Source organism: Otolemur garnettii, unplaced genomic scaffold (genome assembly GCF_000181295.1).
Source record: "Otolemur garnettii isolate 467f Iridium unplaced genomic scaffold, OtoGar3 scaffold00122, whole genome shotgun sequence".
NCBI lineage: Eukaryota > Metazoa > Chordata > Mammalia > Primates > Galagidae > Otolemur > Otolemur garnettii.
In genome coordinates, this window is record NW_003852517.1 from 3,448,155 (window position 1) to 3,462,665 (window position 14,511).

At 39.9% G+C, this 14,511-nt stretch overlaps 1 protein-coding gene across 1 annotated transcript in view; it reads right to left on the reverse strand.

The window, feature by feature from the left end:
- Positions 1 to 14,511, reverse strand: part of CCDC191 (coiled-coil domain containing 191) — an 86,493-nt gene that overhangs the window by 23,520 nt on the left and 48,462 nt on the right. The window contains exons 10-13 of the mRNA XM_023517822.1: positions 11,433 to 11,893; positions 10,545 to 10,657; positions 8,233 to 8,315; positions 7,391 to 7,492 (exon numbers count right to left, since the gene is read on the reverse strand). Of these exons, the coding sequence (XP_023373590.1) occupies positions 7,391 to 7,492; positions 8,233 to 8,315; positions 10,545 to 10,657; positions 11,433 to 11,893 (759 nt within the window). The remainder of the gene's footprint in view (positions 1 to 7,390; positions 7,493 to 8,232; positions 8,316 to 10,544; positions 10,658 to 11,432; positions 11,894 to 14,511) is intronic.

Genomic DNA, 14,511 nt, shown 5'->3' on the forward strand with positions numbered 1-14,511 from the left:
AAAAAAAAAAAAAGATTCTAAGTAAAAATACTAAAAATAAAAAAAATATGGTAATAGAAATGAAAAGGGACTTCAACAGGCTTATCCCTAGAAGAAACAGCTGAGGAAAGAATCAGGTAAACTGAAGGTAAAGCAATGGAAATTATACAAACTGCAGACAAAAGAAAAAAAGAGCAAAAAATACAACAGCACATCTGAGAGTTTTGGGACAATATGAAAAGAGGTAACACTGGCATAACTGGAATCCCAGAAAGAGAAGAAAAAGAATGGGGCAGATGAAATATTTGAAGAAATAATGGGCAAACATATTTCAAAATTAGTGACAAAACAAAAACCATATAATATATCCAAGAAACTTAAGACCACTGAAGCAAGATCAACCAACCAACCATCCAACCATTCCTAGATAGATTAAAAAGTCTTGAAGGTAGCTGAGGGCTGGGAGGAAGACCCATGTTACCTACTGTCATGACTGAATGTCTGTCTCCTCCCTTCCCCCAATTCATTGTTGAAGCCTCAACCCCCAGGATGGCTGTATTTAGACATGGGGCCACTAAGGAAGTAATTAAAGTTAATGAGGTCCAAAGTAATTAAAGTTAAATGAGGTCTGCAAGACAAGAAGAGTCCTAACCAAAACCCAACCATGCTTGTGGATTTTCCAGCCTCTAGAACTGTGAGAAAACAAATTTCAGTTGTTAAGCCACTTAGTCTGTGGTATTTTGTTATGGTAGCTTGAGCAGAATAAGACACAAAGGAACAAAGACGAGAATTATAGCAAACTTCTTATTAGAAACCAGGAAAGTAAGAAGAAAATAATGTCTTTAGAATGTTGGGAAAACAAAAACAAAAACAACTTGTCAGCCCAGAATTCTATATCATTCAAAAGTAAAGAATAAAGATTCTCAGACAAATAAAAGCAGAGAATTCTGAAAAAGAAAGAGTAGGAGAATTCACATTGCCTATGATGCTATAGCAATCAAAGACTGTATAGTACTTGCAAAGGAACTGACATAAAGACCAACAGGACAGAATAAAAAGCCTAGAAATAGATCCATACAAAATAGTAAACTGATTTTTGACAAAGATATAAAACTAATTCAGTGGACTTCCATTTGATTTCACAATTCCATTATGAAGCATGTACTCAAAAGAAAAAATACCATTTTATCATAAAGACATCTGCACTAGATTATTCATCACAGCTCAATTTACAATGGCCAAGATGTGGAAACAACCCAAGCGCCCATCAACCATGACTCAGTCATGAAAAAGATGTAGACTTTTACATCTTTTGTATTAATCTGGATTGAGTTAGAAAACATTCTCTGTAATAAAATATGGCAAGAATGGAAAAGCAACTATTCAATGTACTCAATACTAATATGAAGCCAGTAGACAAAACAATACCCACACAAGAGAAAAACTCAATTTAATTCAAGTTGGGTGAGGAAGAAAGGGAGAGAGACGAGGACAGAGGGGAATTGGTGTACTGTCACCTACTGGGCACAGTGTAAGGGTATATGGCACACCTTCTGGGTGTGGGACACAATTACAACTAGTACCTCACATAACAAATGCAAACATTGTAACCTAATCATTTGTACCCTCATATTAATTGGGAATAAAACAAAATAATAATTCAATGAAGAATGGATAGTCTGCTTAATAAATGATACTGGAATAATAGGATGTTTATATAAAAAATGAATTTGCCATACACTTTACACCTTATATAAAAATTCATTCCAAATGGACCTAAATGTAAAACATAAAACTATAAAAGTTTCTAAAGAACTCTAAGAGGGCCAGGTGTGGTGACTCACATCTGTAATCCTAGTGATACCGGACAAGTGGCGCCCCAGCCAGCTCAGCCGAGCGGGGCTTGCTAATTATATTAATCAAATATATATTTTCCAGAAATCTCACCAAGCAACACTGCCCACAATAAAGATGGGTCCAGTCTGACACCTGACTCTATCACAGATCCCTGTATCACTCTTCCCTCCAGAGAAACCTAATTGCTCCCTTCTATCATCACCAATTCAGCAGAAAGCAGTTAGATCCAGTCTTCGCCTTTTATCCCTAACAGCAGTTAGAGTTTCTACTCAGAAAGGGAGGAATGATACCAGACAAATGGCACCCCAGCCAGCTCAGCCAAGTGGGGCTAGGGGACCTGCCACCTCTGTTTTGGCAGCAGCAGCCAGCAGAGGAACCAGCAGGCTGGAGCAGGCCGGAGCAGGCTGGAGTGTAGGCAAGGAAAGGAAGCTTACCTCCCCCACAGGAGGCTCCAGTAGCCAAAGGAACCAGACACAAGCAGGAGAAGACACTGGCGATTCCTCCTCTTCCTCCCTGATTGGTCCATTTTCAAAACCTGCTCTTGATTGGTCTATTTTCAGGAGCCAAAAGTTCATTGGACAACTGCCCCTATATAAACCCCTGAGTAGAGAGCCTAGGGGCAGATCACTGCAGACCATAGAGGGAGAGACAGCAGAAGAGGAAGAGCTGTAACACTTGCATCCTGCTCTGCAAGGAGGTTTGGCTCTTTGTAAGAGCTGTGGCACTTGTATAAAACCTATCCTGCTCTGCAAGGTTTGGCTCTTTGTAAGAGCTGTAATACCTGTTAAATAAAACCTAACTTCCATCCTGTGGTCCCTTGATTCATTCATTGAATTGTTGAGACCAAGAGCCTGGAAACCCAATATCAAAAGTCTGGTATCACTAGCACTCTGGGGGACCGAGGCAGATGGATTGCTTGAGCTCAGGAATTTGCATTTAGCTTGAGCAAAAGCAAGGCCCTCTTCTATTAAAAATAGAAAAACTAGGTGGGCATCATGGTGGGCATCTGCAGTTCCCAGCTACTCAGGAGGCGGAGGCAAATGGATCAGCTGAGCACAGCAGTTTGAGGTTGCTGTGAATTATTGATACCATAGCACTCTAGCCTGGGGCAACAAAGTGAAAATGTGTCTAAAAAAAAAAAAAGAAAAGAAAAGAGGAAAGAAAGAAAAAAGAAAGAAAGGGAAGAGAGAGAAAGAGACAGAAAGAGAGAAAGAAAGGAAAAGAAATATAAGAGAAATTCTGGTGATCAGTTTTGGATATAACAACAAAGTCACAATCCATGAAAGAAAAAAGTGATAAGTTGGACTGTAATAAAATTCAGAACTTTCTTTAAAAGCAAATCATATACCTAATAAAGGCCTTGGTCTGGAATATATAAAGAACTTGTAGGGGCTAGGCAGGGTGGCTCATGTCTGTAATAGCACTTTGGGAGGTTGAGGCAGGAGGATCACTTGAGGCCAGGAGTTCAAGACCAGACTGAGCAACATAATGAGACCTCATCTCTCCAAAAATTAGAAAAATAGCCAAGCATGGTGGGACAGGCCTAAAGTCTCAGCTACTTGGGAGGCCAAGGCAGGAGCATCTCTTCAGCCCAGGAATATGAGGATGCAGTGAGCTATGTCGATACCACTATACTCTAGCCCAGACAACAGAGTGAAACCCTGTTTCAAAGAAAAAAGAACTCTTAAAACCCAACAATAAGTAACTCAATTAAAAAAAGGACAAAAGATCTAAGCAGACACTTCATCATTGATACAGATAGCAAGTAAACATATAAAACTATATAGATACACAGATATATATAAAGGTTGCCAAAAAATGTATACACATTTTAAGAAGGGAAAAAACTGCATTAGAACTGTAATACTCAATATATGCCATTAACAAAAGATAAATATAAGACACGTTGAGCACTTTTTCTAATTGCAGAAGTCAAAAGTGACTTGAGTATTACAAGTTTTTCCCCAGGTCTACTATGCTTCTCACAGGCAGCCAATGGTTTTGACACACAATTCAGTGATTTTTCGCAATGTTTTTGTTAGTTCTACTCATTACTGGCCACTTTGACCTCTTCATCAGTGATGCTTTCTCTCCCCTCAGAAAAAAAGTTTAACTTGTACATTGCTGTTTCCTTCATGGCATTATTCTCATAAACTTGGACTAACATGTCCCTGATTTCACTTTCACTCTTGCCAAGTTTAACAAGAAATTTACAAGTGTTTGTTCATTGCTCTAATTCAATGTTTAATATTCTTGCAACTGCACATAAAAACATGTAACAATAATGAACACTACTCAGTAAGACAGCACCACATGTTAACTGGAATGCAGCTGTGACACTGATATACCATACAGAGTTGTTTATACCGTGGTGCCAACATAAGCATGTGGTGGCAAGTTTACGAACTTAATTAAACCTGCAGCACCATTCCCCAGGGTTCAGCCAGCTGCCTGATGGCAGGTTAATTACATTGGACACTTTCTATAGAGGGGCAGCATTTTGATCATATTAGAATAGATACTTCATCTAGATATGGATTTGCCTTCCTTACATACCATGGTTCTGCTAAAATCACCATTTATGGACTTATGGATTCACCTATCCACCATCAAGGTATTCTATACAGTATTGCTTCTGATAAAGGAACTCACTGAGATCTGGGTATCCCGTAGGGCTGCAGGCCCCAGCCCCGGGGCCATGGACTGGTACGTGGCCACATAGCAGGAAGTAAGCAGCAGGCAAGCAAGCAAAGATTCACCTGTATTTACAGCAGCCTCCCACTCTACCTCCTGCCAGATCAGCAATAGCAACTGAACCCAACTGAAAACTGCACATGTGAGGGACCTAGGTTGTATGCTCCTTACGAGAATCTAACGCCTGATGATCTGAGGTGGAGCTGAGGATATGAGCAACACACTTTGGGTGACTGACTGTCTCCCACCATCCCCAGAAGAAACTAACTTGTTGCAAGAAACCAAGCTCAGGGATCCAACTGTTTCTGTACTATGGTGAGTTGTATAATTATTTTGTTATATATTATAAAATAATAATAATAAAAATAAAATATACAGTAAATGTAATGCCCTTGAATCATCCTGAAATCATCCTCCCTGTGGAAAAATTGTTTTCCATGAAACAGGTCCTGGTGCTAAAAAGGTTAGAGAAGGCTGCCTTCAGGAGTCTCTTAGTATTACCATGCCCTGTGATCAAGGCTGAGGGGAAACTATAACAATGCAATCCAGGCAGGACTACATAAGCAGCTGAGGTGTTTGCTGACAGCAAAGGAAATACAGTGGATAGTGGAAGAAGGTAGTTATAAATACCAGACACGAATATGTGACAAGTTATAGAAACAAAAACTGTCATTGTCATGAGTATTTTCTCATTTTGCTATGAATACATTTCTGTGTTTTCTTTTCTCTTATTCCCTTATCATGTGACATAAGATGTTTTGACTTATGTCATAGTATTTAAGTATTGCTAATTTTACATCATAGTATCTAAGATGGTATATCCAGCAGAAGAGGAAATATCACTCAAGGGCTTTACCTGCTCTTTTAAGAAAGGGGTTAGTACATTTTTAGTTGTACGCAGGATAACTGTATCATTTTATATGGAATTATGATCTTGATATTGTCTTTATTTGCATGATTGAAAGAGATGCGTATAGGTGCCAAGTCCACAAAGGATGAACTTGTGATGACTAATTTTATCTGTCAACTTGACTGTACCACAGGATTCCAGGTTACACATTATTTATAGGTGTGTCTGCAGGGTGTTTCTGGATGAGATTAGCATTTGAGTTGGTGGATTTAGTAGGCTGCTCTCCCTAATGTGTGGTGGGCATCAGCCAACCCACTGAGGGGTTGAAGAGAACTAAAAGAAAAAGGAAAGAGGAATTTGTCTCTTTTTGTTTTCTGCCTGCCAGCTTGAGTGGGGATATTAGTCTTCTCCTACCCTCAACTCCTCCCCTGATCCCCTCCAACTTCAGACTTGGACTGGAAAATAGACTCCTGGCTTTCCTGGGTCACCAGACTGCAGATGGCAGATCACGGGACCTCTCAGCTTCCATAACTGCATGAGCCAATTCCTTAAAATAAATCTCTTCTTATGTATTTGTATGTCCTACCGGTTCTATTTCTCTGGAGAATTGCCTTTCCATGAAAATGCCTCTAATTTCTCCAAAATCTTCACGAATCTCTCCTTGTATGACTCTCTTGATCTCTTTTGGTCTGTGTAGCACCTAATAGCAAATGCTCTACTGGACTATGTTGTCTCTCATAGGTGTGTGTGTAAGACATGAGGTCTCACTCTGTAGCCCAGGCTAGAGTGCAGGAGCACAATCATAGCTCACTTTACTTTGAACATTAGGCTCGAGCAACCCCCCAGCCTCAGCCTTGCATATAGCTAGGACTGCAGGCACATACATCCCTGGAAAATTTCATTTTTTTTTTTTTTTTTGAGATGGGGTCTCCCTATACTATCTAGGTTGGTCTTGAGTCCTGGCTTCAAGCAATTCTCCTGCCTTAGCCTCGCAAAGTGCTGAGAATATACTCATGAACCACTGCACCTGGCCAGGTATATATTTTTAGACCTTATCTTTTCAACTAGAATTTAATAAACTTAAAAGTAAGAGGCTCAGCACCTGTGGCTCAAGTGGCTAAGGTGCCAGTTGCATATACCTAAGGTAGCGGGTTTGAATCCAGCCCAGGCCCGCCAAAACAACAATGATGGCTGCAACCAAAAAATAGCCAGGCGTTGTGGCGGGCGCCTGTGGTCCCAGCTACTTGGGAGGCAGAGGCAGGAGACTCGCTTCAGCCCAGGAGTTGGAGGTTGCTGTGAGCTGTGATGCCATGGCACTCTACCCAGGGGGACAGCTTGAGGCTCTGTCTAAAAAAAAAAAAAGAGCTTTGCCCCTTATTTCTTCTATGTGCATTTTCTTCCTTTTGTTCCTTCACTTGTTCATTTGTATATTGACTCATTCAACATATACATGCTCAGTGCCTACGATGTTATATTCCAGGCATATTGCTAGTCAATATAGACTGTTTTCCTTATTCTTATGATTACAGTTTTGTTGGGGATATAGAAATGAATAAAACAGCCACAATAAACATGTGTAATTGTGAGCTTCTATAATTTTCTGAAGGAGAAATGCTTTAACTGTTAAATTTTTTTTTTGCAGTTTTTGGCCGGGGCTGGGCTTGAACTTGCCACCTCCAGTATATGGGGCCAGCACCCTATTCCTTTGAGCCACAGGCGCTGCCCAGGAGAAACGCTTTATAAGAGACTTTGTAGGTTCCTACAAAGGGGAACCTAAACTGACCTTGAGTGGAGAGGAGGCTGTGCAGGGCAGAAAAGGCCAATCTGGAAGTGATGTTTGAGCTATGAGCTGAAGAATGAGTAGCTTTCTACTAAATAAGATAGAAAAAAGAGTTGGAGATAAGAGGAGTTATTCTAGACTCAAGTTCTGGTTGGGGAAAGTGACAGGGGCACAGTTTCACACATGAGAGGCCCCAAGAGGCAGGGACTGACTAACCAGATACTACTAACCATTTTCTTCAGTTTCTTTTCTTCTCGTTTTCTCTCAAGTTCTGCTTCCTTTTCTTCTGCCTCCCTTTTCTGACGCTCCTCCTCCTGGGCCTTTAACTGGGCCTGATCAAGATTAGAATGCAAAAAAAACAGAACCATCAGTTTGTATGAGAATCTGATCTTTTATGTGCAGGATAGTCAAATGTCTAGCACAGTGCCGGCCCTGTCTCTGGAAGACCTCTGCACTTTGTGTGAAAAGCAGAAAACCCAGCTAATATGTTTTCACTTATGTTACTTAATAGTTTCTCCAAAAGGATCCCTTTCTACTTGAACAATAGACTGAGCATGAATAAGACCATTAATTTTTCATTGGAAGACGATTATTTTTTAGTTCCTACTTTGATTTTTGAAAAGTTAAGTCCAAATTGTAAACAACATGGACAAATATCTCTATTTCATTCACCCTCCCCCCAAATATCAGTGGAACTGTTTATTTTTTCTTGGTAGATACAAAATTAACTTCTGACAGCCTTGGTCAAAACTTTAGAACTATCCCCCTTTGTAAATTCATTAGGTCAGACATCTACCTATGACATGCTAATTTGGTTATGTAAAAATCTTCCAATCTGCTAGCTCCCATCAACCTTGTAACGTTTTCTTCCTGCTATGCTAATGGTGTTGATGTTTTGTTCTCTTTTACCCCTCCTAAAATTGGCACAGAATTCAGGCAAGTAGGCCAAAAGCCATTTCCAAAGTTATCTAACTCTATTGTCTCAAGAAGCTTGACAAGCAAAGTTTCATTTTTTAAGAAAGACCTAGACAAATCCTGTTTCTTGACTCAATTTGCAGTCTGAATTTATTACCAATTTCTCTTCTTCTTGTTTTTTCTTCCTTTCTGCCAAGATTCGCCTACGTTCAGCTCGCTGAATTGCTCTCTCTTCCATAGCTAGAAAACAGTAACAGAGTTCCAATATTTTTAATATTTGAAAAATATGAGGAACGTTGCAAAAGAAATGTCTCCGTTTCATAGTCAAATTTAATGTTACTGTTAGGGTTTTCTTGCATGTTGAGTGTTCACAGTCTCAGAAAATATATATATAGAGAGAGATAGAACGTATAGACACTCTAACAGGTGAAAGACCTACAATCCCAGCGTCAGCAATGATGAACAATTTGTTGTTTATGTTTTTTTTTTTTTTGAGACAGAGCCTCAAGGTGTCCCCCTGGGCAGAGTGCCGTGGCATTATAGCTCACAGCAACCTCCAACTCCTGGGCTCAAGCGAGTCTCCTGCCTCCACCTCCCAAGTAGCTGGGACCACAGGCGCCCACCACAATGCCCGGCTATTTTTTGGTTGCAGCCGTCATTGTTGTTTGGCGGGTCCGGGCTGGGGATTCGAATCCGCCACCTTAGGTGTACGTGGCTGGCGCCTTAGCCGGTTGAGCTATAGGTGCCGAGCCTGTTGTTTATGTTTTTATTTGTATTTTTTATTAAAAGAGTTATTTACTTGTTTAAATAAGGTAACAAGTCTTAATGATAGACTTAAGTATGTAAAATCCAGAAACCAGAATTTTAATTTCATTATACCTTTGATGAATGTAGAAAACATTAAATATATCTAGCAAATACTTTGAGAATAGAATCATTCCTCATATCCCATTAAGTGAGTCTGCTAATTTTTCTTAAGTCACTGTACATATGTCTGTATATGTAAGAACAACAACAAACAAAATAAAGTTTGGGGTCACGATGAATATATTTTAATCTAGTTTTAAGGCCTGGAGATACAGATGGGCAGGAAATGGAATTGTACCAGGCACTTGGAGAACTGGCATCTGAACAAATTTGAGTGTCAGACTCCTGTTCTTGACAGTCTATTAAATATCGATCCAAAAGAAACAAATGTGCAAGATGGTCTGATAAAATGAGTCTGTAATCAACTGGGATTTTCATAGGAAGAGGAGCATGGGTGGGAGGAGATTAGAGTTCTGCTCACCTAAGCCAGCCAATTGTTACTTTCAGTTCCTTGTGCCATGTTATAGAGAAGAGAATTTAAGTCCAACTTTTAAGACTTAATAAACAAAAAGCTCACCAGGCTATTTCTTATAGATATTAAGAATCTGCTTTGCTGCAAAAGAATGGTGGTACCACAGATGGTGGGAGTGAGACTGTCTCTAAGAAGACAGAAATAGATTAGGGGATTAAAGTGAGAAACCCCTGATAATATAAGCAGTCTCTGATAATATACCCTTTCCCCATCTTTTCTAGATCTAATCATTAAAGACTCCTTGAAAAGTAGACTGGGATCTTAAAATAGCAAACTCCTTGGTCAAACAATAATTTTTTAAAAATGATCCCAGCTAACTAGGCATTTCCTGGATCTGCCTTGTGGTGGGCAAAGTCAGCATAAGCTGTTGTCCCGGCAGACAGCACAGAGGCTGTCAGGTTCTTTACTAATAGAAATTGACTGTGGGCAGTGTCTTTCAGATGTCATTACTTCTTATCAGAGCAGCAATCTTGCTACAGGTAAAGAATCAAATTTATAAACCATAATATAATCGTCAGACTGCTGACCACTCTATGCAAACATATGTACAGTGAGTGACTACGTATATGGGAAAACGAGGAGCAGATTCATTAGGTGGGTCCTGAGGAATGCTTCTATTCTCAGAGTATTGGTTTGCTTAAATAAGGGTTTCTGTGTGCATAAAAAATGTTACCAAAATATCTGGCTTGTAGATTTCATTATTAAAATCCTATTATGAAGGCATAACTCATTGTAAAATGATATAATGTCTTGCCTTAGATTTCTGGAAACTGACCAGTATTTTCATGTTAACAGAGTACAAAGATAGGTGATCTTCATCAGTGTTTGGCCTTAGCAGCTACACAGAGTTTTCTCCTTTGTATAATTATCCTTTTCTTACCCCCAATCAAATCTAGAAATACAGGAAAATGATACACCTTTCAGCCATGTTTTCTTATGTTGGCTGAGAAGGCCAAAAAGTTTGGCAAGAAGAGCAAGAGCTCTCTGGCATGTTCCATTCCGTTCCTCACACGTCTATTCATTTGAGATTTTGATCAGGTCTGCCAAGTCTCAAGAGCAGAGTAGCCAGGATTCAATCCTGGCATCTTCTATTCTAGAAAGAAAGATAACCACCACCAAGACCACCTTGCCTTTCACTATGGGATGGACTGCCATCAGCTGTTTTGGGTTCCTTCTGTGTCCAGAAAGAGAATTGCAGGAGTCACTTCTACTGCCTTCTGTGCCAGAGGAAGCAACAGGCGAACTGAGGGGAAAATAAAGGAAAGAAATTCAGACCAATAACCAGCTTCCTCCAAAGCTCTTTTACCTGAGGAGCTGAAAACCTGTTAGAGAGTTTAATCTTCACTCTCTGAGACAGCTACGTATTATTATTCTTACTCTATAAACTGGTGAACTGTGGTATGGAAAGGTCGAGGGATTGGCCTCAGTGTTCAGTGTGAGTCAGACACTGCCTTCAATCCTAGTGCTTCAAACAGTAAGTATCGCCACTCCTTATCCCATCATTTACCACAGGTAGTGAGTATGTCCCAAACACATCTGAAACCACATTAAATGGCTTTTGAGAAATTTGGACTCTTACTCCAGGCTCAACTGTTCAGTTTTATCCCAAAAAACTATAAATTTAAGCTAGGCAATTAGCCAGCCTGGGGGTTGCTCTTTGTGGACCTGTTGTTATATGACTTCTCAGCATTATACAAAATCAGAAACCCAGAAGTCTAATTAGAGCAAGTAAGCATTTTTCCCTTTAACTGGTACAGTAACAGAGCTCCTCAGACAAAGGCAGCCATGACACAAATGCTGACTGCATAACCGGATCCTCATAGGCAGCCACGTGCCTTAACTATCTATTTATACTTGCCATGTTCAGTCGTAACATATGGGGCTTCATTGCTTTGAGAGTGTAAAATAAAAGATCACGGAGTTTAGAAGTAGGGCAAAGAAGTTCAGGAGCCTCCCTACTGCAAAGTGAAAACCCCCATAAAGCAAGCCCAGAGAGCGTTCTGACGCGATGGACATACTTGAGAAGCATCTGGCAGACTCCCTTTGGATCTTCTTCTCCTGTGGGATTTGACAGCGGCCGTCTGTGTGTGTCTGTGACTGCTGCAACACGCTCTGCTGCCCACCGAGCCTCTGCCAGCCGCTGATTTTCCTTCAGCTCAAGAATTGTTTTCTGCTGTTCCTGAAGTTTCTTCTTTTGCTTCTCAATCAGCTGTTGCTGGAGGACATGGCGGTTGTGGAAATGACCCATGCAAATTGGTTCTGCTTTCTGGCATGTGGTTCTGAGCTTCTTGCTGTTGTCAGGCTGTTGAGCAGGCTCAGCATCCAGCGTCTGGTGCTGTGTATTGTCAGGTGTGTGCAGTGGGACATCCTGTAGGGGACCCTGCAAGCTGCACTTTGTTGTTGTTCCTTGGGGAGGGCTGGACATACAACCACCGCTCTCCAAGGGAGGCTTTTCCCACAAAGGGGGCACAGCAGTTACCTGCGAGAGATGAAACATGTTAGGGCTCAAGTTGTGCTGATGAGATCCAACATTTATCCAGTCAGTGGTGTTTTGTTCAGCCACACAACTGCCCTACGCCTCAGCTAGAGTTGTTCTGGGCTTCTGGCCTGGCTATTTCAGAGGTCACGCAACCTTGGCTCTGTGAGCTGCTCTTAAAATATGCACTGCTGCTTACCATGAAAACAGGGCAAGATACTGGCTACAGCTACATGGACCATTACCATGGGCCAGGACATCTGCCATAGGAAAAATGTCCTCTTATAAATTTCTAATTTGGATAGTTGATTTGTGAATTGGGTAAGATTACTCCACATATATACATATAACAGCAATTTTAAGATGCATGAATTCTGAATTTTGTAGGAATTTAAAAATCTCAAAAATGCTTGAAAACTAAAGAATACCTTTCCAAATCAACAATAATAGCTCTGTTCTTTCAATGCCACTAGTAAGTTAATTTTTTACAGTACAGGATATTTAAGCATCATGGCCTCGTTTAAAGCCTACTTCACAATCTCTAGCAATTCTTAAACTATCTATTGGTAGGAAATATTTGAAAGGCCAGGCTTACTGGGCAAATATCTGCATTATATAAGAGTAATGTTACCTCATACTATTTTGTATTAACATAGGACTTAATATGTTTTTTTGTTTTTTGTTTTTTTGAGACAGAGCCTCAAGCTGTCCCCCTGGGTAGAGTGCTGTGGCATTACAGCTCACAGCAACCTCCAACTCCTGGGCTCAAGCGAGTCTCTTCCCTCTGCCTCCCAAGTAGCTGGGACCACAGGCGCCCGCCACAACGCCCGGCTATTTTTTGGTTGCAGCAGTCATTGTTGTTTGGCGGGTCCGGGCTGGGGATTCGAACCCGCCACCTTAGGTGTACGTGGCTGGCGCCTTAGCCGGTTGAGCTATAGGCGCCGAGCCAGGACTTAATATGTTCTTAAAGCTTTATCATGTGAATCTCATTTAACAGACTAAGGTATCATATTAATTACAAATTCTATACAGAGGAGAAAGAAACATGAATTCTTGAGAAAAACTTATCCTGGACAAAATAATGTCAAATTTAAAAGTATCTTCTAGAATGATTTGATCCCATAGTCAGAGATCTGACCAGTTTTTGATTCTGCCATTTTCAACTGCATAAAGGGAAAAATACTCCAAGCTATCTAGTATCAGAAGCTTCTAGCTCTAACAGGATGCCATTCTCAAAGTACTCAAAAATATTTTTCATGATGATGGAAATGCTTTCTACAGACTGAGCTGAAGTGAAAGATGTGATATATGGAAACTCTGACATGTTAAAGACTTTAAAAAATAACCTTTTATTTCAGAAATGTCAGTGAACACTTATTCATGAGAACACCTGCTTAAGTAATTTAGCATCAAGCAGGGTATATGTTTTAGGCTCTTTTAAAACTTTGTGGTAATGACATGTTATTAACCCAGCAAGACAGTGTAAAAAGCCTTGAGTAAAACAACAGGATTTCTTTTAGATCATGGTAACTTTTTAAGATGAAAATAAGAGAATGAAAGAAAAGCTTAATGTTACAGATTGTACTTAATAGAACAAGAGTGAACAGTCTGGCTTCATTAGAGAAAATCACCTATTAGCTAGATGATAATTTTGAAAAATTTCAAGGTACGATATGTGTGTTCTTGGTACATGGTACGTGGCTTCCTATGATTGTACAATTAATACACATTTAACTAAAGTTTTTGTATTTTTTTTTCATGTTTTACTCTTTACTCTGGAAAACGATTAGTTTATTTAGTACCTGCGGAGTCTATTGAAGCCCTCTATTTTCATTTGTTCTAGTTTTTTTAAACAATATTATCCTTCCTTGAAAAAATCTTTTATTCTTGATTTTAGAGGTTTAGAGGCTTTTTTTCTTGAGTCTAAATATACATGTAGTCATTTTTTTGTTTGTTTTGCACTGGTAAAAAATACTTTCTACTGGCTTTTTGCCATTTTGGGATATCAGTAGAACTTTGTTAAGGTAAAATGTTCCATACAGTTATTTCTTAAGATAGACATCTTGTTTGGGTCTCAATGGAAACAAAAGTATCTAACTGACATAAAGGTAGATGAATTGCTTAAGGGAAGGGACCAAAATGTTACATAAGTCCCAACAAGCATCCTCATGATGCCCCTTTGCTGACTGAATAAGCTTAAGTTTAAATCAGCTTACTTACTAGCAATAATCAGGGTAAAAAGCAAGGTTGAGGACCCACCAGTGCTTCATTTACCAGTAATTTCACATGTCTGAGTGAAGTATTTAACAGCATTATGTGGTGAGTGGAGGAGAGGGGGTGGAGGTCCTTTTCCAAAAGCCTTTCTAAACATGACAAACACAACGATGAAGAAAAACACTGACAGGACTGACTCTGTAAAAACTTAACAGCTGTGTATAGTACCTAACACCGTAAGTAAGCCAAAAACGCAAATGAAAAATGTGGAAAAAATGTTTGCAACATATGTAATAATAAAAGAATCAATAGTCTTAAAAATATAAAGAGTTCCGGGCTCGGCGCCTATAGCTCAACCGGCTAAGGCGCCAGCCACGTACACCTAAGGTGGTGGGTTCGAATCCCCA